The following is a 21,988-nucleotide window of genomic DNA, read 5'->3' as shown; positions in this document are numbered from 1 at the left end:
GATCCTTCTAGCCTCCTCCCTGTCAGTGGCCTTAGTTTTCCTTCACTTGTATTTGAGTGATGGGAGGGGTAGGTGGCTTAGAGCAGTGTGAGGATTGTAGAAATACTCACTGTTGCCATTTGGAATTGTTTGAACTGATTGATATTTTCCTATTACTTGATGCATTTAACTAGGTTCCTAGAAAGAAAGCATCAGAGACCTTACCTGATAGACATTCTCAGAAGCAGCTACCCTCACTATTCTGTCCCAGAGCCCTCCCTCTCAGGAGAATGTGCTAACAGTGTGTGTGTCAATTGTTTGTCATTTAGAAATGGTGAGGAAATTTTAGGGCCATTTAGCATTAGTGGCAGGATGATCTGTGCATAAAAACAAAGTCCTGTGTAATCTGCATTGGTAGTAGTTCCCATGTTGAAGCAAACAGTGTGTTTATCCTCCTAGACTGTACTGGCTAGTTTTTTGTCAATGTGACACACGCTAGAGTTATCTGAAATGAAGGAACCTTAATTGAGAAAACACCTCTAAAAGATCTGGCTGTAAGTTATTTTCTTAATTAGTGATTACTGTGGGAAAGCCCAGTCCATTGTGGGTAGTACCACTTCTGGGCTGCTGGTTCTGTAAGACAGCAGTCTGAGCAAGAAGCCATGAGAGTAAGCCAGTAAGCAGCAGCCCTCCATGGCCTCTGCATGAGCTGTTGCCTCCAGGTTCCTGCCCTGTGTGAATTGCTGTCCTGACTTTTCTTTGGTGGTGATCAGTGTGATAATGGACGTGTAAGTCAACTAAACCCTTTCTTCCACTTGAGTTTTGGTCATGGTGTTTGGTTGCAGCAATAGTAACCCTAAGACACAGACTGTTGGCACAGGGTGTTCTTTGTTAGTCAAAGTATTGTAGTGATTACACAGCTTAACTTGTTTGTAAAGGCAAATGTGTGTACCCTGCTTCTCTCTCTCAGCTTTGCACAACTTGCTGTACCAGGGTATTGGGAAGACACATGACTGTGCAGGTCAGGGTAGTGGGAATCTTAACACAAATGAATATATTTTGCTTCTATTTGATAGTGTAACTTTGACACAAACTTTACTTGCTAAAACATTAAGATACCCATAGGTAGACTCTCTAGTCTCTTCTGGTTCAGAATGGATAGAAACCTGTGTTTTCTATTACTCGCTGCCTTTCATTTTAGCTGCTCCTTCCTTAGAAGCTCACTGTAGTTCACTGTCATGAGCCTGACTGCTGTGGCGTGAGCATCCCACGGGAGCGTTTGTCCTGTGGTCTGTCTCAGTGATTTACATAGACTGATGAGGAGTTGGACAACTGGTGGAGGTGAAGGTGATGCTCAGAGGATCTGGGCAGTGTCCTTGCAGGTCTCCGGTGCAGCTTTGCACTCCTAGAGTTTGAATCCCTAAGAAGGATGACACCTGCCTCCTCATTCGCTTCATCAAAAATTATGGCTTCAGAAAGTAATGTCACCTGGTCCAGGTGATATGGGAGTGTAATGGCAAAACCAAAAATCTTCATTTTTGTGGGGGTATTCCTTTTGCAGATCTGACCATTGAGTGTTTAATATGTAATTGATTAATACCATTTATACAGTTTTACTGAATGTAAGTTTGTAAGCCATCTCTTGACAGCCTAGACCTAACAGAACATTTATTGTTGAAGTGTGCCTTGAAAATGGAGGTGCAGTCACGGGAAAGAAGCTCTTGTCTAAAACCAGCAGCCAACTATGAGAAGCCGGGGGGGATGTGCTCCATTGCAGATGAATGTTGGGTTCTGGGTGGGCACTGTCTTACGTTGAGTGTTGTCTCCTGTAGAACAAGCTGGGTCCAGGGCAGGATGACACAACCTTCTGAATTCTTGAGATTTCTATGTTGTTGAGAGAGAGTCTTCATGGTGTGTGTTTACGCCTCTTTCCTCCTAATTTGTAATCTATAATACTGCCTTATTAAGCATTAACTTGACATAATCTGAAGGGAGAATATTCATTGCAAGTACATGTTCCTAGTTATTTCCCTCACTGACTTTTCTTGTTTGTTTTCAGTTACAGGTTTATGATAATGGACCGCTTTGGGAGTGACCTTCAGAAAATATATGAAGCAAATGCCAAAAGGTTTTCTCGGAAAACTGTCTTGCAGCTAAGCTTAAGAATTGTATGTGAACTCTGCTCCTTGTGAATACAGTAAGGGCTGGTTTCCACTGAAGCTCAGTCCTCTGCTGGCCATGTTAGGTACTGCATTAACTCACTGTGTGTTCTCCATAGCTGGATATTCTGGAGTACATCCACGAGCATGAGTACGTGCACGGTGACATCAAGGCCTCCAACCTTCTTCTGAGTTACAAGAACCCTGACCAGGTCCTTAGAACTTCAGTTCTTACTGTTGTAAATCGCGTTGCTTGAGAACAAGTGGGCTACTCTGGGCTGAACCCCAGAAGCTCTGCTGCTTTGAAGTAGATACTTGTATCCATTTTGTTGCAGTTTGCTGGCCCTTTATCAAGTTGGCTGTTTTGCCCTACATAATACTCAGAAGCGTTTGATACAACATGCATTTCAAATAGCTGTTTGGGCTAGAAGCTTAAACTATAAAGTTCACCAAGGAGTTAGATCTGCTGGTCCGCTTTGTCACCTTCATTACTTCCTGTGTTCAAAAAAAATCCATCCTAATTAAGTGTCTGTTACTTGGAGAATTTAGTCTTTAATGTGGGGTCGGCTCAGTTGTTAGTGGCAATAAAGGCAGCTTAGTTTTGCCTCTTGATCTTGTGTAAGAAGGAGGTTTTGAGTGCGTGGCTCTGGGCCGTGATCTGACAACGTTCTCTGCCCTTGGGTCTGTAACCAGCATCTGCTCAAGTTTTCCTTCTCCTTTCCTACCACAGCGTGCTTGTCTGCTCTATAAGCTATGGCGAGCGCCAGGGGTCAGTGCAGTGCGCCTGGAGAGAGCTGCTGTGCTGGCGCTCTGTGAGGCGTCCTCAGCGAGGACCTGAGCAGTAAAGCCCCCTTTAGCTGGAGTAGGAAGCACTTGCAGAGTACTGTTCACAAACTGACTCCTATTGGTTTGCGCTTGACTGATGTGAGCAGCTTCTGTCCACACAGCAGCCATGTTCAGACATGTCCTGTGGATGGGATTACTCTCTCATGCTATGTCCATCTTTGTGTTCACATGCACATGTGTGCATGCATTGTGACAGAACCAGGTGTATGTGTGGTTGTCAGATAGAAGCCACATGTTCCAGTGTGTGCTAGTCAGAGGAACAGGCTATGTCCACAGGATTACTCTATTTGTTTTTTTTTTTTTTTAAGTTAGCTTTAATCTGGAAGAGCTAAATCTAATATGTAGTATTTAAGATGTAGGTAAAGACCTCATATAAGAGCCCTTGAATAATTTTTATAATTTTATGAAGTAAATAGGTATTTGAGTATTCTACAAGAATCAAGAGTAGAAGACAGCTGTTATATTGTGTGCTAAAAGTATTCATGTCCCTTTTCTTTGTAGAGTCTTGAGTATTTACATCTTACTACAGTTTTGTTCTAGACTCTGTAAGAGAAACCTAACATCTGTAAGCCTTGCCCATGGAGACAGGATTAATTACTTTAGCAGTACTTTCCTAAGAAAGCAAAATGAGCCGGGCAGTGGTGGCGCACACCTTTAATCCCAGCACTTGGGAGGCAGAGGCAGGCGGATTTCTGAGTTCGAGGCCAGCCTGGTCTACAGAGTGAGTTCCAGGACAGCCAAGGCTATACAGAGAAACCCTGTCTCAAAAACAAAACAAAACAAAACAAAACAAAACAAAACAAAACAAAAAAGAAAAAAAAAAGCAAAGTGAACTAATACTCAAGCACCGTAGCTTTATGGACATTTAACATTTGTTAAAAGTAAAAAAGTCTTGGGTGGAAGGGTGGGGTAGTTTAGTGGTAGAGGGCGGGCCTGAGTTAGATCCTAATACTGCAGATAGAATCAGATTTTTACAGGTAGAATTATTCAGGGATACAGCCCGGCAGTGCAGCTCTTGCTTAGCTTGTGTGAAGCTTTGAGTGTGAGCCCAGCATGCAGAGGAGATGGGGAGGGGGAGGCTCAGCACTTGCTGTAGTGCTCAGTTCAGATTTGACTTGTTTGGAGAGCTGCTGTTTGCCCTTGTAGGTGAACCTACCTCCAAATGATTGTATTTTATTTCAATACTTTCTAGTAATTCATGTGCATTGATTTTCGTCTTTAATTTGGTGCTTGGAAATTTATAGGTGTATTTGGTCGACTATGGACTTGCTTATCGGTACTGCCCAGATGGAGTTCATAAAGAGTACAAGGAAGATCCCAAAAGGTGCCACGATGGCACCCTGGAGTTCACCAGCATTGATGCACACAATGGCGTGGGTAGGTCCACAGTGGCCTGCGGCCTCCACAGTGCTGATGTTTCTGTCTGAATCTCTGCAGACTTACTCTGCTGAGTAAACTCGGAGACTGATCAGAACACCGGAAGAATGGTGTGGAGAAGGAGGGCAGAGGTTTGGCTCCTGTACTTGAGTGAGGGCCCTTGTGAATGCCCCTGGTGTTCAGGGGCACTGGACAGTACTTAGGATTCACACAGCTTACTTAGCTCTGTGCTGCTTTGTTTTCTACTGTCCAGCTTCTGTGTGGCTTTTGTTTTTATAAGCTAGCTTAGCCCCTTCTCTGCCCTTTGCTGTGGAGGACATATTGACAGTGTCTAGTATGTCAGTGTCTTCACGTCCCCCAAAGACAACTGCGTGTGAGGTGTCTTCAGATTTTACTTTCTAGACTAGTGGTAGCAGTTTCAAATCTTGAGGCTTATCAGTTTGGGTTCTAAGTAAGTTACTAGTTGGAGATAAAGATTTGTTTTACACAGCCTGTTCAGTGTTTATTATATGTAGGTAAATGTTTCTGCCAAAAGTTAGACCTGAGTAGACTGCTCTATCTTGATGTTTCTCTGGAAAGCTGTTTCACTGTGCTGAATCTCCTGTTCTGTTTGTAGCCCCATCACGACGTGGCGATTTGGAAATACTTGGTTATTGCATGATCCAGTGGCTCAGTGGCTCTCTTCCTTGGGAGGATAATTTGAAAGACCCTAACTATGTTAGAGATTCCAAAATTAGGTAAGGGACAACTTATATTGTTCTGGGTTGGGTGGTGATGGGGCAAAAGATTTTTTTAAAACATTTTTTGGTTCTGTGTGAATTTTACATCATGCACCCCAGTCCTATTTATCTCCCCTTCCCCCGGTACCCGCCTTCCACCCTTGCAACCCATTCCCCACCCCAAACAGAGAAAAAAAAATTGTGGAAGCTGTAGTGTGTCATAATGTGTGTCTCGCTTGGTATACTCTTTGTCTGCACTCATCGCTTGCACATGTTCATTGCCATAACTTGACAAGGCCCCTGGCTTCTCAACTCTGGGTCCCCACTGGGACTCCTCTTGGACATCCTGTTGCTGTTCTGTGTTATGGAGATTCATCAGTGGGGTAGATTTGGGGTGAGCCAATTCAAAGCCCTGGGTCTGGACTGTCACCAGGGCCATCTCCACCCTGCTGTCCAGGCGAGGTGAAGAGCAGCCTACTTGAACTAGTGTTGCAGCCAGTGAGGGGCAGGGCCAGCTCCCCACTCTCATGACCCCAGGCCCCCTCTCCTGCCTGCCAGGGATGGTGAAGGAGGCATAGGATTCTGTCAGAATTTCTTGACAGGACTTTCTAGATTATAATTAGTTTAGTTTTGTTTTATCTTATTAATTTTATTTCATAGGCAGTGCATTGTTGAGCAGCCCTCCTGCCCCAGCCAGCACAGCTGGCAGTGGTTTAAGTAGAGGTGCAGGTTAGCTAGCAGGATGTTTGAACTTAACCGTTCCCCTTGGACGAACTGCCTGCTGAGATGTGTCCTATTATCCTTGGGGACCACACTTGTAACTAAGGACTCCTTTCTTCCCCTACAGATACAGAGACAATGTCACAGCTTTGATGGAGAAATGCTTTCCTGAGAAAAACAAGCCAGGTAGGGAAGGCTTCTGTAGACCTTCATGCAGTGTTTGTTTTCTGGAGGCAAAGCCTCAGCCTGTGTGTGAGTTTGGGCATTTCAGGACATTGCTGTTGTTGGAGGTTCACCTTCACAAAGCAGCTTTGCACAGTGAGCTGGGCGGTGAGCTTGGAGCCTCTTACAGTTGCCCTTAGCTTTCAGGAAGGGAAGTGTTCTGTTCCCTTAGGCGGTGGTTATGGAGGGTGTATTATGTACTGGAGTGCTGTCAGTGCAGGCTGCTCCAGACCCTCCCTTAGGACGGCTAGGCATGGAACAGGGAGTTTTGTTAGCACATTATACTGTTAGTCCTGTGGAGGATAAGAACACAGGCAATGGAGGTGGGAATGTGGAGAAGGCACAGAGAGGAGGGAGGGGAATGTAAATCTTGATCAGAGAGGCCAAGGACAGCCTTGCTGAGGGACACCGCAGCAGTTGAAGGAAGTAGGTAATAAAGCGAGCTGTGTGGAGGCTGGGAAGACTGTCCTAAAAGGTGTGAGGACCGTGGTCTTGGTCATCATGAGGTCATTGGCTTTTACTTTGAGTGTACAGCTTGAAATAGGAGAAGGATGCCAATGGCCTCACCCTCTAGAGAAGTGAAATGTATCTGGTTCCTGTTTGAGTTAAGACTGCCAAGGGCCGGAGTGGGGAAGCTCTTCTGTCACCATCCATCCTGTCCCCAATCCTGGCCCAGTGCCCTCAGACTCCTGCTGTGTGTCTGTGGTGCCTGCCCTGCTTCCCTGGTTCCATTCCTTGTGCACTCTGCTGCTTGTCTGGATCTTGTCCTCTCTGCACAGCCTCAGCTTCCCACAGACTGCAGCGTTCACTCACGCTCGCTCGGGGACTGTGTGAGAAGGGCTCAGCTCTGCTGGCCCAGCACTATCTCAAGACTTCCTTTATCTTCTCAGCGTGTCTTTGTTAGGACACAGGTGTGGGCTCTGTTCCTTTTGTCTGCTCTTGGCTCTGCCGCCTCAGATATTCAAGGCTGGTTTCTGTCTTGATGACTGGCTGCGTCTAGAGGCATAAATCCTTGAATGTCACTGATTTTAAACTCGACTTCATTCTTTTTCTTTTTTTAAATAAAGAATTTTTTAAAACTTAAAACTTATGTGTAGGGGTGTTTTCCTTTTCCTGTATGTCTGTACACCACATGCCTGCCTAGTTCCTACAGAAGCCAGTAGGGGGTGTTCAGTCTCCTGGAACAGGAGTGTCAGATGGTTATGAGTCACCATGTGGGTGTTGGGGATGGAACCCACGTCCTTGGGGGAGCAGCCAGTGCTCCTTCCTGCCACACCTCTCTCCAGCTCTGAGTTGGTTCTTAACTGCATTCTGTCATCCTTCCTTCCGTCAGCGTCACACTGCAGTGGTTGTGTATGAGTGTTGAGAGCTGCTGCCTTTGTGACACTGAATCTTCCAGCCCACGGGCAAGTCTTCCAGTAAATCCCTCCTTAAATTCTGCTTGTATTTTGGTCTCTGCAGAAATCTTGCACAGTCACATTGGGTAATTGATACTTTTTTATGTTAACTGTTCTGGTTTGAACATTTCATTTCTAGTTTTAGCAGTATATACAAATAGGGCAGATTTTAATGTATTTTACCTTGTATTCTGTACTGTGCTGTAGCTATATATTAGTTTTAGCACCTTTGTAGATTCTGTAGGAATTTTTGCTCTGTCCTTTCCTTTCTCCTCTCCTCTTCCCTCTCCTCCCCTCCCCTTCCCTCCTCTCCTCCCTGTACTTGGTTTCTCTGTGTAGCCCTAGCTGGCCTTGAACTTGTACTCCTCCTGCCTCAGCTTCCCGAAAGCTAGGATTACACATCTGTCTACCAAAGACCATTTTGTCATAGACCGTGATGCAGGTACAGTTGGGCTGTTTGCTCCTGAAGGCTGTTTGATGCCCTTGACTTGTTCTCTTGCCTTCTTGTACAGCTAAAGCATACTTGGCCGTTCTGTTCTGTGTAGATGATGATGGTAAAGGTGGATCCTGCTCTCTTCTCTAAAACGAGAACTTTCTGTTATTTTTGTAAAACATACTGATATTTGTTGCAGGTATTTTTAAAATGTTAAGATCTTTTATTCATTCATGGATGCTTTATAACTTTATGTAGTATGTTTTGATCATCTTGTCTTCGGTGCTTTAGATTCCATTTTACCCGGTTAAGACTGCCTGGCCACACTGTGGCACTTACATACGTAAGCTAGTGATTACATACGTGTGTCTGTGGATGGACCCTGCTCTGGCAAGAGAGCATCATGTGTTGGCTGTGTAATAGAAGGAAAACTAATGAGATGCTGGCTTGGCCTGGGAGGAGGGCAGCCATTTCAGTAACAAACTAGGGAGACTCCCAGGGGCAGGAGTTGGGGTCTGAGGTGATGGCTGCGTGTCAGGGAACTGATGGGGAAGGAGCAGTGGACTCTGTATCTAGGGAGATGCTTGTGAGTGGGGCCAATCCTGTCAGTGACGGTTCTTCTCATGCCGAGGCACCTTGCCTCTCTGGACCTGTCTCACTGTTCTTGAATCTGCTCTCAGGGGTGTGTCTTACTTCATAGCATGTTCTCTTAGAAGACTGCTAACTCCTAGGGTCAGTGCAGCTCAGGCATGCTGCATTCTGGATTCCTTTTATATCTACATTTTGTGTGTGTCGGAAATGTCATTTGTGTTCTCTTATTGTCTCTTAGGGTTGCAGAAATGTACTTTGTAACTCAAAATGTGTTGTTTTACTTTACTTACCTGAAAATTCCTGCACTTACAGGCATACTTTGCATTGAGCTCTGATTGACAGCGTGGACCCTGTTTTGACATGTTGCACACTTGTAGCTTTTCGTTGGCCGTGACTGTTTTCTTAGGAATGAGGTGGACATACCTGGTTCATGACTGAACGTAGTAAAATGACTGTGTTGTCATTTTAGGTGAGATTGCTAAGTACATGGAGTCTGTGAAGCTACTGGACTACACTGAAAAACCTCTCTATCAGAACCTACGTGACATCCTTTTGCAAGGACTGAAAGCTATAGGAAGTAAAGACGATGGCAGACTGGACTTGAGTGCTGTGGAGAACGGAACTGTGACGACAAAGCCAGCCTCAAAGGTGCGTCTGCATCTCGAATGATGATGCTCTGGGTTTCCTTTGATTCTACCTAACAGGCCGTACATGTAGGCGGGGCCTTAGCTCAGCAAGAAAGCAGAGGTGGGTCCGTGGCTAAGGGTGTATTTATAGGAGGGGCAGACTGACAGCAGAGCGTGTAGCGGACTAGGGAGAGCGAGTATTTCCAGGAGCAGGTTGTTCAGTATCAGAAATGACCTCACCTGTGACCTGAGGTCAGGTGTTGACAGGGCAGTGACTCCTCTGCCATCGGGCTTGTCCTAGGTGGGCCACTGTAGAAGGGCATCTCTTTTTCAAAAGTGTTTTAAATGTACCTTCTTCCTGGGTCCTGCTTCAGCTGCTCTTTGTGAAGGGGGCCACAGGGCCGCTTTTGCTTGTTGCAGATATGTTTCTAAATGCTTACTTTGGGCTCATTTCTTCTGGTTTTAGATAGAAGGAAGCTGTGAGTTTTTATCTCTCAGATGTCCCCGCCCTAATTTTCTAACACATTTTGACTTATGTGTGAACACTCAGAGTTGATGAGACTCTGTACCCATTCGCCACAAGAGGGATGCCTTCATCCATAGCCTGTCTCTCAAGCTGTTAAGAGTGCAGGTGTCCTCTTGTTTCTCTGTGTGCTGTGTTCTTAGTAGTTAGAGTTCCCCAGTCTTGTATTTATCTTCCCATTTTTTATTGTTACTGTATCTTTTCTCTTGATTCATCTTTTAGAGTCTGTGTTCAAGTTCCTTTGTTTTTTTTGTTGTTGTTGTTTTTTTGTTTTTGTTTTTTGTTTTTCTTTTTTTTTTGGAGAGCTATAAATGGTAAACTTTATGAATCCACAATTGGTGATACTTGCTTCACTGAAAGAGTAATTTGGTCAGAGTCACTGCTGAGTTGTCTGTCTCTCTGTCTCAGCTGAGTTGTCTGTCTCTCTGTCTCAGCTGAGTTTTCTGTCTCTCTGTCTCAGCTGAGTTGTCTGTCTCTCTGTCTCAGCTGAGTTGTCTGTCTCTCTGTCTCAGCTGAGTTGTCTGTCTCTCTGTCTCAGCTGAGTTGTCTGTCTCTCTGTCTCAGCTGAGTTGTCTGTCTCTCTGTCTCAGCTGAGTTGTCTGTCTCTCTGTCTCAGCTGAGTTGTCTGTCTCTCTGTCTCAGCTGAGTTGTCTGTCTCTCTGTCTCAGCTGAGTTGTCTGTCTCTCTGTCTCAGCTGAGTTGTCTGTCTCTCTGTCTCAGCTGAGTTGTCTGTCTGTCTGTCTCAGCTGAGTTGTCTGTCTCTCTGTCTCAGCTGAGTTGTCTGTCTCTCTGTCTCAGCTGAGTTGTCTGTCTCTCTGTCTCAGCTGAGTTGTCTGTCTCTCTGTCTCAGCTGAGTTGTCTGTCTCTCAGCTTCTAGTTTGGTTTATTTTGTTACTCGATTTCTGGTTTTCCCCCTATGTTTGAGGCCTCTTGCTCATTCTACCCCCGTATTCTGCTTTCCACCATAGAGTGTGTGTGTATGTGTGTGTGTGTATGTGTGTGTGTGAGAGAGAGAGGGGGAAGGGAGGGAGGGAGGGAGGGAGGGAGGGAGAGACAGAGAGAGAGAGAGAGAGAGAGAGAGAGAGAGAGAAAAAGAGAGATTGATTTTCTGTTAGTTTAAACCGAGAGAGAGAGAGAGAGAGAGAGAGAGAGAGAGAGAGAGAGAGAGATTTTCTGTTAGTTTAAACCTCATATTTGCTTGGTCTTGGTGAAGCCTGAAGACATGACACTCATCCTGGAACTTGAGAAGTTCATCTTTGTAAGCATGCAGGTGCTTCATCTCTCTCTCGGCATCCTCGTTGAGACCTGGGAGTGCTGCTATCCAGCTTCCCTTTCCTTCTCTGTTATACAACCTAGCTTTTGGTTTGCACATCGAACTGTGTTCATGACACTAATCTGTGGGCTTCTAGCTCACCTCCCTTATCTGTGACTTCTCTGTCACGTTTTAGGGGAATTGGTGATTTTCTCTGTGTTCCTTCGTCTGTTTTCATTTTAAAATCAGTCTTCAACACTTTAACATGCACATAGTGCATGCTGACTGCTTTCATCTCCCCTGCGACTTCATTCCTTCAGAGGACTCTCTTACCTTTATGCTGTTTGTTCTGTGACACATTGGCTTTAGTCAGGGTGGTCTGTGTGGCCGTAGGTCTGGGGCTATGTGTTGGAGCCTGGTGTAGTCAGCAGGTGCACAGCTGAGGACAGTGGCTTCCCTTCCCCCGGAATTCCTTGGTAGCCAGTAGATGAGTAGGGATGGTTAAGGCCCAAGAGCCTCTCTTGGATCTATGACTTACTGAAGACAGGGAGTTTACTCTTGTTTTCCTGGTGTGATAGCCTCTTAGCTCTTTGTGGGTAGGAATTGATGTTTTATAACAGCTCTGAGCATGGGGATTCTGTGTATTGTTTGAGTTTAGTGTCTCTGTCTCTCTGTCTCTCTGTCTCTCTGTCTCTCTCTCTCTCTCTCTCTCTCTCTCTCTCTCTCTCTCTCTCTCTCTCTCTCTGTCTTTCTCTCTCTCCCCTGTTCTGTAATTGTCCTTGGGTTTGCTCCTCACACCACCTGGAATGCTATTACCTCTACTGTTTCCATACAGCGCTTGTCACCAGAGATGTGACAGAGTGAGAGCTTGGGGCCACATGGGGATCCCTGGTGTCAGTACTCCTGGCTAACAGGATACCTCAGGTCACATAATACAGACTTTCAAGACCGTCCAGTACTGACGTTAGATCACCTTGAAGCTCTGACTCTTTCCTGTCGTGGATTGTACTGCTTACACCAGTTAAACCAGTGTTAACTCACTGGTTTAACTGGTGGGACTCAGGCCTCAGGATGCAGACAGGCTTCTTAGATGCTTCCGTTATGCAAATGCAGTTGAGAACCACGGTGCATCAAAAGTTAAGGGTCAGAATTGTAAGATCTGTGTAGAAGTTAGACTCTTTGTAAGTAAGCTTATCTAGTATTGGGCATCTTGGGCTTTAAGTAGACTCTTCAGTTCCATGACCAGTTTGGTGTGTGCCAATGGCACACACGCCCTGTTTTGCTCTTGTAGCACTTGTGCATCTGCTGTAAGATTCAGGAGACCATTTGGTACAGTATCAGTGGTTCTTAGAGAACTTATCTGTGGAAGCAATGTCCTCAATGTTGGGGGATTGAACGGTCTTTAATCATGGCCAAGTTTTAGGATCCTAAGCATGCATGTCTTTGCATTTTTAATAAGGGGTAAATTTAAAAACATGTTTTCTGTGGAAATAATAATTCATTCTTTCTTGCTTAAAAGCACACAAGGGATGAAAACGGAGCCTGATGCTCAGCACTGCTGCTAACACATGCGAGCATCAGAGTGGGGCTGTCTGCCTACTGCTTCACTCTCCTGCCTCCTTCAGAAAACAACAGGAGTTTCATTGTATTGTCTGCACCATCTTAAGAACCGAGTTCAGTTCTAGGTACTGGATAGATAAGGATGAAGCCTGGTTCAGATTTTACTGATGAATGCACGTGTGATAGATTTTAAATGGTCCTGGCTTGCTAAACGTTGATTTGCAGCAGAAGACAAGGTGATAATTGATAGGAAATAAATATATATAACATGTGGCCCCATGATGTATATTAAAACATATACACACAGCAGTGCGTTTGTGGTGCATTTTCCTTTGAAGCTGGTGATTGGTATGGGCAAAGCAGAGGGCTCCTGGCTTCCATGTCTGCTGTTTGTGTGTTTGGTGAGTCAGGGTTTTGGGCCACAGGAACTGTTTTTAGTGGTAATTCTAAGGTGCCTTCTGTGTTTTGTAAGGAACTGTCCTCACAGGCCTGGGGTGGTTTCTACCACCACGTGGAAGGGAAAGGTTGGTTTTTCTGATCTTCAGGGAGATAGACATCTAAAGTGTGACCATGGTATCACATCTACAGTGGGCGCCTCAGGGTTGGTTTTCTTCTTCCTTGAGGGTGCAGAGGACTTGATGCTGCTGGTAAGTAACCCTTCAAGCTTCTGGCTGTCACTTGCTGCTTCAGAAGCACCTTACAGAGCCACCTTCCATCTGCTTTCCGATGGGCATTGTGGCATCCACATGAGACACTTTGTTACAAGTTAAAGAGGGGGCTGGTAGCTCTGAAGTGAGGGTCCCTTCCCCTGCCCTTGTAACTCCAATGACCTGAGCTTGATCTCCGGTCTCCATGTAACCGCGGAAGTGGATTACCAGCTCCACAGTTATTCTTTGGCCTTCCCATGTTTTCTGGCCACACATGTACCCACATTTCCATGCATCCAACCCTGCAAATATTGAATAGTGAGTGTGTGTGTGTGTAGGTAGGTAGGGAGTTTCAAAAATGGCAAACTGAGTTGTTAGGGCCTTGCAGCTACCATTCTATAGCTATAATGTAGTTTTCCTTTGAGAAGCTCATGGCACTTAAAGAAAATCTAGTGATTTTAGTTATAAAATACAGATAATTAAGGTGTAACTTGCTGCCTGATTTTGCCTTTTCCCTTGAATTGTCCATAAACCGTATTAAGTTTTTGACATTAGTGGTCTAAGTGATAGTGTCCTCAGAGGAAAGCATCACGTTAATTCCAGTGTGGTAGAGAGTACAGACATGGGTTTCTAAAGCTGAGTTCACCGACTCTCTAGAAACAGGTTTAGTTTAAGTCACATCAGGTTTGCTCGTGCTGCAGCCAGAGTCCTGGAGAGCCCTCTCTGCACAGGTTCCAGTACTGCCTTCAGACGTGCGACTGGAGCTTTCCAGGTCTAAGTTGCTGCCTTACTAGGAAACTTGTTCACCTAGTGTGCCTGTAGGCTCTGGCTAGGGGTTTCTGCTTGCTCGCCTGTTGATTAACTCTTCTTTTCATAACTATCAGGAGGGCTTCTAACAGCTCCTTCTCTGGGTCCTCAAGAGGCTGAGCCAAAGGGACACAACTATGCTTCAGAATAAGCAGTGGGTGGTGCAGATGAAGCCCGCTCTGTGATGTGCACAAATGTATCAGGGTCTCTGCACACTTAGTACTTGGATAGGGTGCTTTCTGGTGCACCACAGCATGGTGGGAAGGCTCAGCTAGAGTTAGGAAAGGGCGAGGCGGAGTCCCTGCCGGATGAGCATAGGTCAGAGGGAGAGTGGCTGTAACAAACACATTCGTTGCATGTTCCTGCGAGACACTATAGTGTCTCTCTTGCTCACCCGTGGCACACACGAGTACTTGCTCTTGGCTTTTTTGTGTCTCTCTTCTAGTTTTTCCATGTAGTACATTTTAACAAGTCTGCTGGTCTGCAGGTTCTGTGGCACCCCACATTTGCTGCCCCTTGTGCCATTCCTCACCAGTCACTTCTAGTCGTCAGTTAGCCCTGCACATTGCCTTGTGACTTTACTGGACTCTAACAACTATGATGAGTTGGCATGTATGTTTGTGCCTGGAGATCTTTGGCTTGAGAAACAGCTAATTAAGTTTTAACCTAGCATATCTGAACACTTTAATAATATGTGTAGTATATTACTAATGTCCTTTGAAGTAAGCCCGTTTTTCAAGACTTTTTCTGTGTTGAATTAAAAGCAAATTTCGTCCCACATGTGTTATGTAAGTTGCCCCTGTGTGTCATACAGTATCTTGGTTTCATTTATAAATGCAAATAAAGGTACCTGTGAGACATGACATAGACTGTCACAGATTCAGAGATTGGCACAGTCACTTGGGAGCCCACACCTGCACACCCACAGTCTAAGGATTCTGATAGCTGCCTCAGCAGCTTGCTGTTTGGGATGTGTGTATTGCTGTATAACCCAAATGCCATCCATATGCACTGTTAAACTAGACAGGCTTAGTTTTATTTTGCTCACTAGTGATCTTAAGACCATGGACTCTTTCTACCCAAACTGCATCTGCCGTCAGAAAAGTTGGGTAGGAGCTGGTGGGCGGATGGATGTGACCCACCACTTTCCCCAGTACACAGGTGTTCCTTTCCTTGGCTGAATGCTGTCTGATTTTCATTCCTTGTAATTCACCTGTATGGAGATTAAGAAAGCTTATTTTTATTAAATACGCTTCAAAACAAAATGAATGTGCTAGGCTCTTTGGTAGGAAATACTGGCTAGCTCCCTTTCTAATGAGCATTTAAAAACTACCTTATAAAATCTGGAATCTGCTTTCTGTTCTGTTTGGAACACAGAGCAGAGTGCTGGAATATTCCTTCTTAATTTTGGTCTGAAGGAACAAAAGTGTCTGTGCTTATCCCTGCCTAATGCATCACAAGTCTGCTGACATGCTAACCTTGGAGTCTTGGCCGCCGTTAATCAGGCCTGTGAACCGGCAGGAAAGACGTACCCAACGTGCTCCATCAGTGCACTTGCATATGGAAGCTCTCACAGGGGAGCTGCCCGTGCCAGCAGAGGGTTACCTGCCCACTGTAGTTATTGTATGTAATTATCGAGCCAATCTGTTCAGCCCAGCAGGGTTTAGATGGTAATCATGAAGCAACACTTTGGAAAGAAAGATGTAAGGCATCTCCCCTTTCCTCATCAGCAATGTGAAGTTAGAGCCGTTCTCATGGCTGTGTTTGAGAAGCAATACCTTATACAAATCTCCTAAGTAATGCCGTTGAAAGTTCTTTAAGCTTTAATTGGGTTGTTTCTGTGTGTGGGAGCCTTTCCACGAGGTGTGTGGTAGGTTTCTCTGATTCCGGCCTTTCTGCTGCCACCTTAGCCATACTTCAGACAGTGGGATTGAGTGTCATGCACTGACAGTGTTTCTTAGCACTGGATATGAAACATGGTAGCTTGCACAGGTCGGCTTCGTTATCTAGGGCGGAACCCATGGTTACCATTAGGGGAAGAATGCTGTGCTGTCAGTAAATAGTATTTTCTGCAGCTGTACACAAAATGGCCTGAAGCAAGGAACACGTTCAGATGATGGTGAACTTCATATTAATTGCTAGACAGTGTAAGTGAGGACGTCCCGTTGCATGGTGCTGTGCAGTCTGGATGTGCCACGTACCTTCTGAAGTGACCCAGGCTTTCAGTTAGACTTCAGAGCGCTACACAGTTAGATTTGTACCTACATAGGATAAGGCTACATGAGAAATCTAAGGTTTTATATTTGTTGCCAACATCCCTCTGTAAATGCACCTATAGAGAGCTGTCATCTAGCCAAATGGCTGAGCACAGAGTTGATTAGTGTAGACCCGTGTGCTTGTGAGGAGTGTCAGGCAATGGAGCACATCCTCCAGATGCCGTAGCCCAGACCATGGGAGATGAGGGACAGCAGGAGACTGCGAATGGCTTCGAGGGAGCAGGGGAGCTTTGTACTTGGAGACTGCTCACAGATCAAGTTTACAGAACTCAAAGAAACACTGTTCATAGGCAGGATTTGCCACCAAATTTAGATTCCACGTGTGAGGTGAGGTGTATGTCTTTCTATCTCTCGGACTCAGCCTCCGCCTTCATCTCTACCCATGTTAAGCAGAAGAGTGAGTGTCACTGGCCTATGGAGGTGAGAGGGGTTGGTAAACATTTCATGTCCTGGTGATCAGTGTGACTCAGGTGGCAGAAGGCAAACCCCACCCAGGCTGACTAGCTGGAGGCTTCTGTCCTTCCCTTGTGTTCTTCTGGATGTTTTGAGACTCCCACATTTAGTTTCATATATCTGTTTATTTGTATAATTGTGTATATTTGCTTATGTGGGCACCAGACTATATTCTTCTCTTTCTCTCTTGTCTTTTTGAACTATGTTTCCCATGTAAGAAGCGGAAGAAAGAAGCAGAGGAGAGCACGGTGTGTGCTGTGGAAGACATGGAGTGCACAGACGCACAGGGCACGCAGGAAGCCGTGCAGACGCGTAAGTGAAGACCCTTGCTTGTCCCTTCCATATAGAGTCCCAGGTTGCACTTCCTCCCACTGGCTGATGGACTAGCTATGTGAGTCCATTTCTGGTTGATTTTAAAATACCTTGGAGATAGGGCTTGTACTGTGTAGTATGTATAGGATTGTCTTCCACACACGCTTTATGTCACTCACTCTCCACAGCAGTCGGGACAGGGATCTGGGAGGGAGAAACCAGAACTTCGTCTCAGGCAGGAAGCTCTCCACCTCTGCTGGGGTGGGTGGGTGGGGGCTGCGCACTCAAGCTGCAGTAGTGCAGCTTGTCCCCGCCAGTTAGGAGGGAAAGGATTCAATCTTTGAAACCTCACTGTTTAAAGCAAGTGATGCAGAAGCAAAGATTTGAAGTCACTTCTACTTAGGGACTGGTGCTGAAGGTCCCACCTATAAAGTCACAGTTTGAGATGGTGTCAGCAAAGGCATCTACGCGTGCAAGCAAAGCCTGGACACGTTCTGCTATATGGGTATTCCCAACCAGTGCTCTCTTGGACCAAGTGCTTTTTAGAACACTTCTCTTTCTCAGTTTTATTTTTTTGCTGGTCCTTGGGCATTTCATAATTTCTGATGAGTTTTGGGCAAAAAGGTCACAGCATAAATGCCCTAGTGCCAGAGGCCAGCACAGTAGTTTGCCTTTCTGTTGACATTGGCCGTAGTACATGTTGTAAAGCAAGTTTTGGAAGACAGCCACCTTTATCTGGATTCATTAGCATTTTGCCCCTATATATTATGGATCTAACATGGTTAGGTTCATCTGCGTTTACCCTGTGATGCCAGGAGCGTATCATTCACTCTGGAGGACAACGCTCCACAGTTGTTCGCTTCCTTCTAATGCTGCCATCTCCTGTCTGCTACTGTTTGTTTTTACTGCCTCCTTCCCTGTCTTGTTCATTTTGTTATTAGGAAGTGAGGAGTCCCAAGGAGCAGTACATGGAAGCACGTCTCAGCCAGAGGCGGGCTGCAGCAGCTCTGACAGTGAGTGGGGACGGACTAAGTAGTGCTGATGAAGACAGCTCTGTTCTTCCTTTGAGCACACCCTTAAGCGTTAAAGCCTCCCTTGTCATAGGAGCTTATGCAAGTCCTGAGGTGTGGTAGGCTAAGCCAGGTGCCGTCCAGGCAGGCCCCAGATGTGCTGTAGGCCAACTGGCTTTCTTAGCTGCCCGTGGGGTGTCGGCAGCCGGTATGAGAGTGTGTGGCTTAGAACTACTTCTAACCATGAAACCTCGTCTTAGTCCTGGCAGTTTGAGATAGGATTGTAGTTACAGTAGCTGGCAGGCTGCTGACAAAGTGTCACTGAGTTGTGACTCCTGCCATAAGGACTACTCAGGCTGTTTTGCTGCATAACTTTTTTTTGTTTGTTTTTTTCTAGATAGAGTTTCTTAGCTGTCCTGGAACTTGCTCTGTAGATCAGGCTGGCCCCAGATTCATAGAGATCCACCTGCCTCTGCCTCTCAAGTGATAAAATTAAAGGTGTGTGCCACCACCACTGGACTACTATAACATTTTAAGATAATGAAAAATAATTAGATTCTACTTTCATGCAAACTCAGAATTACTTTAATTTTTTTTGTTTTCTTTGAGAGAGTCTTACTGTGTATCCCTGGCAGGCCTGTAACTCTATGTAGACTAGGCTGACCTCAAACTCATAGTGTGATCCACTTGCCTCTGCCTCCCAAGAGCTGGGATTAAAGGGGCCCACCAGTATGCCTAGCATTTGCCTAAATGTTTTTTGTGTTTTCTTGTTCCCCCTAAAGTACTAGAGTAGTTATTTTACTAGCAGACTATTGATGGGGAGAAGTATCACCTGAGGTGGTTGGTAAACGTTATTGCTTCTAAAAAAAAGCAAAACCAAACCAAACCAACCCTACGGGCCAAGGGTCATGCAAACGTGTACGCTTGTAGTCAGTTAAGGCATCAGTTAAGGTGCCTGATGGCAAGGCACATTGCTGGGCTTGACTCTTAATATTTTGAGGAATGGGGTAAATTCCATGAATTTTGTGGTTTGGGGCTTTAGGATTTTGTGTCTTAAATGTGTTTCAAGAACGGCTGCCTTAATGGCAGCTTTACAAATGTCAGTTTCTTCATTAACAATTTTATTTTCAAACACAATTTCTGGTTTACAGTGTGGTAAGAGACTGTTCTCACCGAGTGATCTTTTAGAATGCTGTGCCTTGCAAAATGGGAGCAGCTTTCCTTTAATATCTATTTAGACCATTTTAAAACAGTGTGTAATTTTCTTGATACACCTAAACTCATTTTGAATAGCTGGGGGTCTATTGTGTAGGAACGCACTCTGAAAGCTTTCTGTATGTTACTGTGCAGGCTGTTGGGGGTGGGAAGGAGGGTGACAGGCGGTGCCAGGAAGAACAGGCCTCTAAGCCTTTTATTTTTATGCATAGCATAATTTTTACCAATTGAGGAAATTTGGTTATTTCCTGCATGTAGTCTCCCCCCCCCACTAAATGATAAGCCTTAAAAAACCATGTATATTCTGTCATCTTAAAACTGTGCCAATATTTCAGAATTGTACTGGAAATTAATTGATGTGGCCGTGATATTGATGGCTTTGTACCTGTCTCCTGTCGGACAGTGGAGACCTCTCTTCGGAAGGGTAGTTAGCTGTGAAGCATGGAGGGGGGGGCGCAGGGGGGGGGCTGGGCCTGTCCTGAGGATTTTCTCTGGGAGAATACCAACTAGTCAGGGAGCAGATGTTTCTAAGCAAACCCTGCTGAGAGACTTCCCACTTTCACCTTTTGTTTATGAAAAGATGGATAAGTTTCCCCAAACTCATATATGGTATTTTTCAAGTATCAGATTTTACACGTTAGTTTTACAGTTAGCTCTGTTGCTAACTGTATTGTGTTATGAACATGGTTGTATTAGAGACATGACTATAACAGACTCCACGAGCCTCCTGGTGATAGTCAGTTCTGATTCTCTTCAGGTTCCCGGAGGCAGCAGCATTTGGAAGTGCAGCAGGGCAAGCTAAGTCTAGACCACGGGGGTAAGCAGCAGGGTTTGGCTTAACAATAAAGTGTCAGGACATGTAAGTGCAGCGTTGCTTGGATCCCAGTGCCTGTCACCTGTCTCAGGTGTTATCTTGAGCTGGCTGTAGGACAGTCTCGGAGTGGCAGCAGTTCTATTTCATATGTGAAACCCTCAGAATATACCATGGGGGGTTTGGTTTGTTTGTTTTTTCCAACACAAACCCTTTTTATTTCACCACGCTTCAGTGGCTCTTAGCTTATTTTTATTTGCATGGGTTAGTTATATATGACAATGGTTTTGTTGTGGTGTTCATTCTGTGGTAGAATGTATTTTGATCCTGCTGACCCCTCACCCTCTTCGCTCCCCCCACATCCCCTCAGACCCTACCCCCATCCCTTTTCTGCTTTCCTGTCTTTATTTGTTCCCTTACCCAGTCAGTCCATTCCTCCCCAGGGAGTTTGATTGGGTTCTCACAGGTCCTGGGCCAGACCTCCTCCTTGCTACCCCAGCAACTGCTGACTGCCTGAGCTGCTCAGAGGGAGTCGGGCCTCGTGAGCCCCTCCAGCTGAGGCTGTTACCTCTGAAGGTTGTTACTCAGCGCTGTGTACAGCTGAGTGGTGGGAAGACACTCACAGAAGTCTAAGGTTTACTGTGACTGCACTGAACAATTGAGCAGAAACTATCTGAAAAAGATTTTAATTTTAAAACCAAATTTTCAGCTAAGTAACTAAAAACGCCCATAATCAGAATACCTTTAGAAACTGTAATTACTTGTGTAGGATTAGAAATTTTGTCTCAGATTCAAAGAAAATTCTGTTCTTTTCCAAAAAGAAGTTGATTAACTATTGACTACCAGGATGCCCTCATTTCAATGTTTCTGGTCGTTTCTGGCCCAGAGAGCTTGAGGCTGGGAAGGAGGCCAGGCTGGGCAGTGTGGTCAGGCCTGGAGAAGGCCAGGCCCTTGTGAGGTGGATAGGAGCAGTCCCCAGGACCTTAAGTCAGGAGGACGTGAGGGCCAGCAGGGAGGACATCTTGCTGTCCGAGTCGTGTGTGACCCCAGGGTCCCCCAGGAAGGGTAAACTCGAGAGTTACAATGGAAGTCAGTGTTTCAAGTTTTCTAATACAGAGTTTGGGGAGAAGCACTAGGGTGCGTTGTTACTGGTGGGCTAACCAGAAGGTACCTGCCAGTTCCTAGACTGTGCGGCTGCAGTGTAGGCCTGTGTGGAGTTCATCTCCACAGACGCCAGGCAGGCAGGCAGGCAGGCAGGCAGGCAGGCAGGCAGGCAGACATGAAGAGATTTGTATTTCTGATCCTGTGCTTTTGTAAGTTAATGATTACTTATGTGACTTCTCTGATTCCTCTTCAAGGTTCACGAACCAGAAAGAAAGCCCAGAAGTAAATGAGATGCCAGGAGCCGTCTTCTCTGCCTGGTCACTTGCCTTTTTTCTCCTTTTCTGTTTTATCTTTTATTTTCATTTGAGTCTTCTGGAGTGTTAGTAATAATTGAGTGGCTATTTTTTTTTGAAAAACAAACATTATTAAAGTGAATATTTTGTGTACTTTATTGAAGGATAATTTATAAAATCTCAAATCCTTAGTCGTCACAACCTGTGTGGTTTGGGGCTTGGGAGCGTATGCTGGCCCTGGCTGCTCTGAACCTCCCGGATCGCACAGAGCGCACAGCAGGCTCCTTGCTTTTAAAGAATGAAGAACTTAAAATAAAAGTCTCTTTGCTTGATGTAGTATACAAGTTGTTGGGACAATAAAGTCTGGTCTGCATGCATTCTGTTCTTTTATACAAGCATTTATTGACCTGCGTGCACAAGAAAGAACACAGTAAGTACAGCGTGTCTGAGAGGAACTCCACGTTCTAAAGTCAGATTGCATAAGAGTAAGTACGGAAGGTAGATGGTGTGAGGACACCAGTCAGTCACCCGGTATGGGCGGGACCAAGGATGAGAAGTGGTATGGTGCCCTTCAGGGAAATCCTATCAGTGGGAGACAGAGCTTCCCTCACTTAGATTTTTCTGTTTTTCCAAGTTTCATTTTTATAGAAATGATA

At 45.3% G+C, this 21,988-nt stretch overlaps 1 protein-coding gene across 10 annotated transcripts in view; it reads left to right on the top strand.

The window, feature by feature from the left end:
• Vrk1 (VRK serine/threonine kinase 1) overlaps positions 1-21,709 on the top strand; it is a 63,166-nt gene extending 41,457 nt beyond the window's left edge. For 4 of the 10 annotated variants that reach the window (XM_076921240.1, XM_076921242.1, XM_076921241.1 and 1 more), the window contains exons 6-15: positions 2,039-2,147; positions 2,258-2,350; positions 4,229-4,361; positions 4,978-5,098; positions 5,928-5,986; positions 8,913-9,091; positions 16,806-16,899; positions 17,841-17,912; positions 19,882-19,941; positions 21,294-21,709. In XM_076921240.1, the coding sequence (XP_076777355.1) occupies positions 2,039-2,147; positions 2,258-2,350; positions 4,229-4,361; positions 4,978-5,098; positions 5,928-5,986; positions 8,913-9,091; positions 16,806-16,899; positions 17,841-17,912; positions 19,882-19,941; positions 21,294-21,325 (952 nt within the window). In that variant the 3' untranslated portion in view covers positions 21,326-21,709. The remainder of the gene's footprint in view (positions 1-2,038; positions 2,148-2,257; positions 2,351-4,228; positions 4,362-4,977; positions 5,099-5,927; positions 5,987-8,912; positions 9,092-16,805; positions 16,900-17,840; positions 17,913-19,881; positions 19,942-21,293) is intronic. The other 6 variants (XM_076921244.1, XM_076921247.1, XM_076921246.1 and 3 more) reach the window with 6 other exon arrangements.
• Positions 21,710-21,988: the final 279 nt, after the last annotated feature.

The sequence above is a fragment of the Arvicanthis niloticus genome, chromosome 23 (assembly GCF_011762505.2).
Source record: "Arvicanthis niloticus isolate mArvNil1 chromosome 23, mArvNil1.pat.X, whole genome shotgun sequence".
NCBI classification, from domain to species: Eukaryota; Metazoa; Chordata; class Mammalia; order Rodentia; family Muridae; genus Arvicanthis; species Arvicanthis niloticus.
Note: the sequence above shows the minus strand (reverse complement) of the source record. Positions and strands in the feature narration are given on the sequence as shown.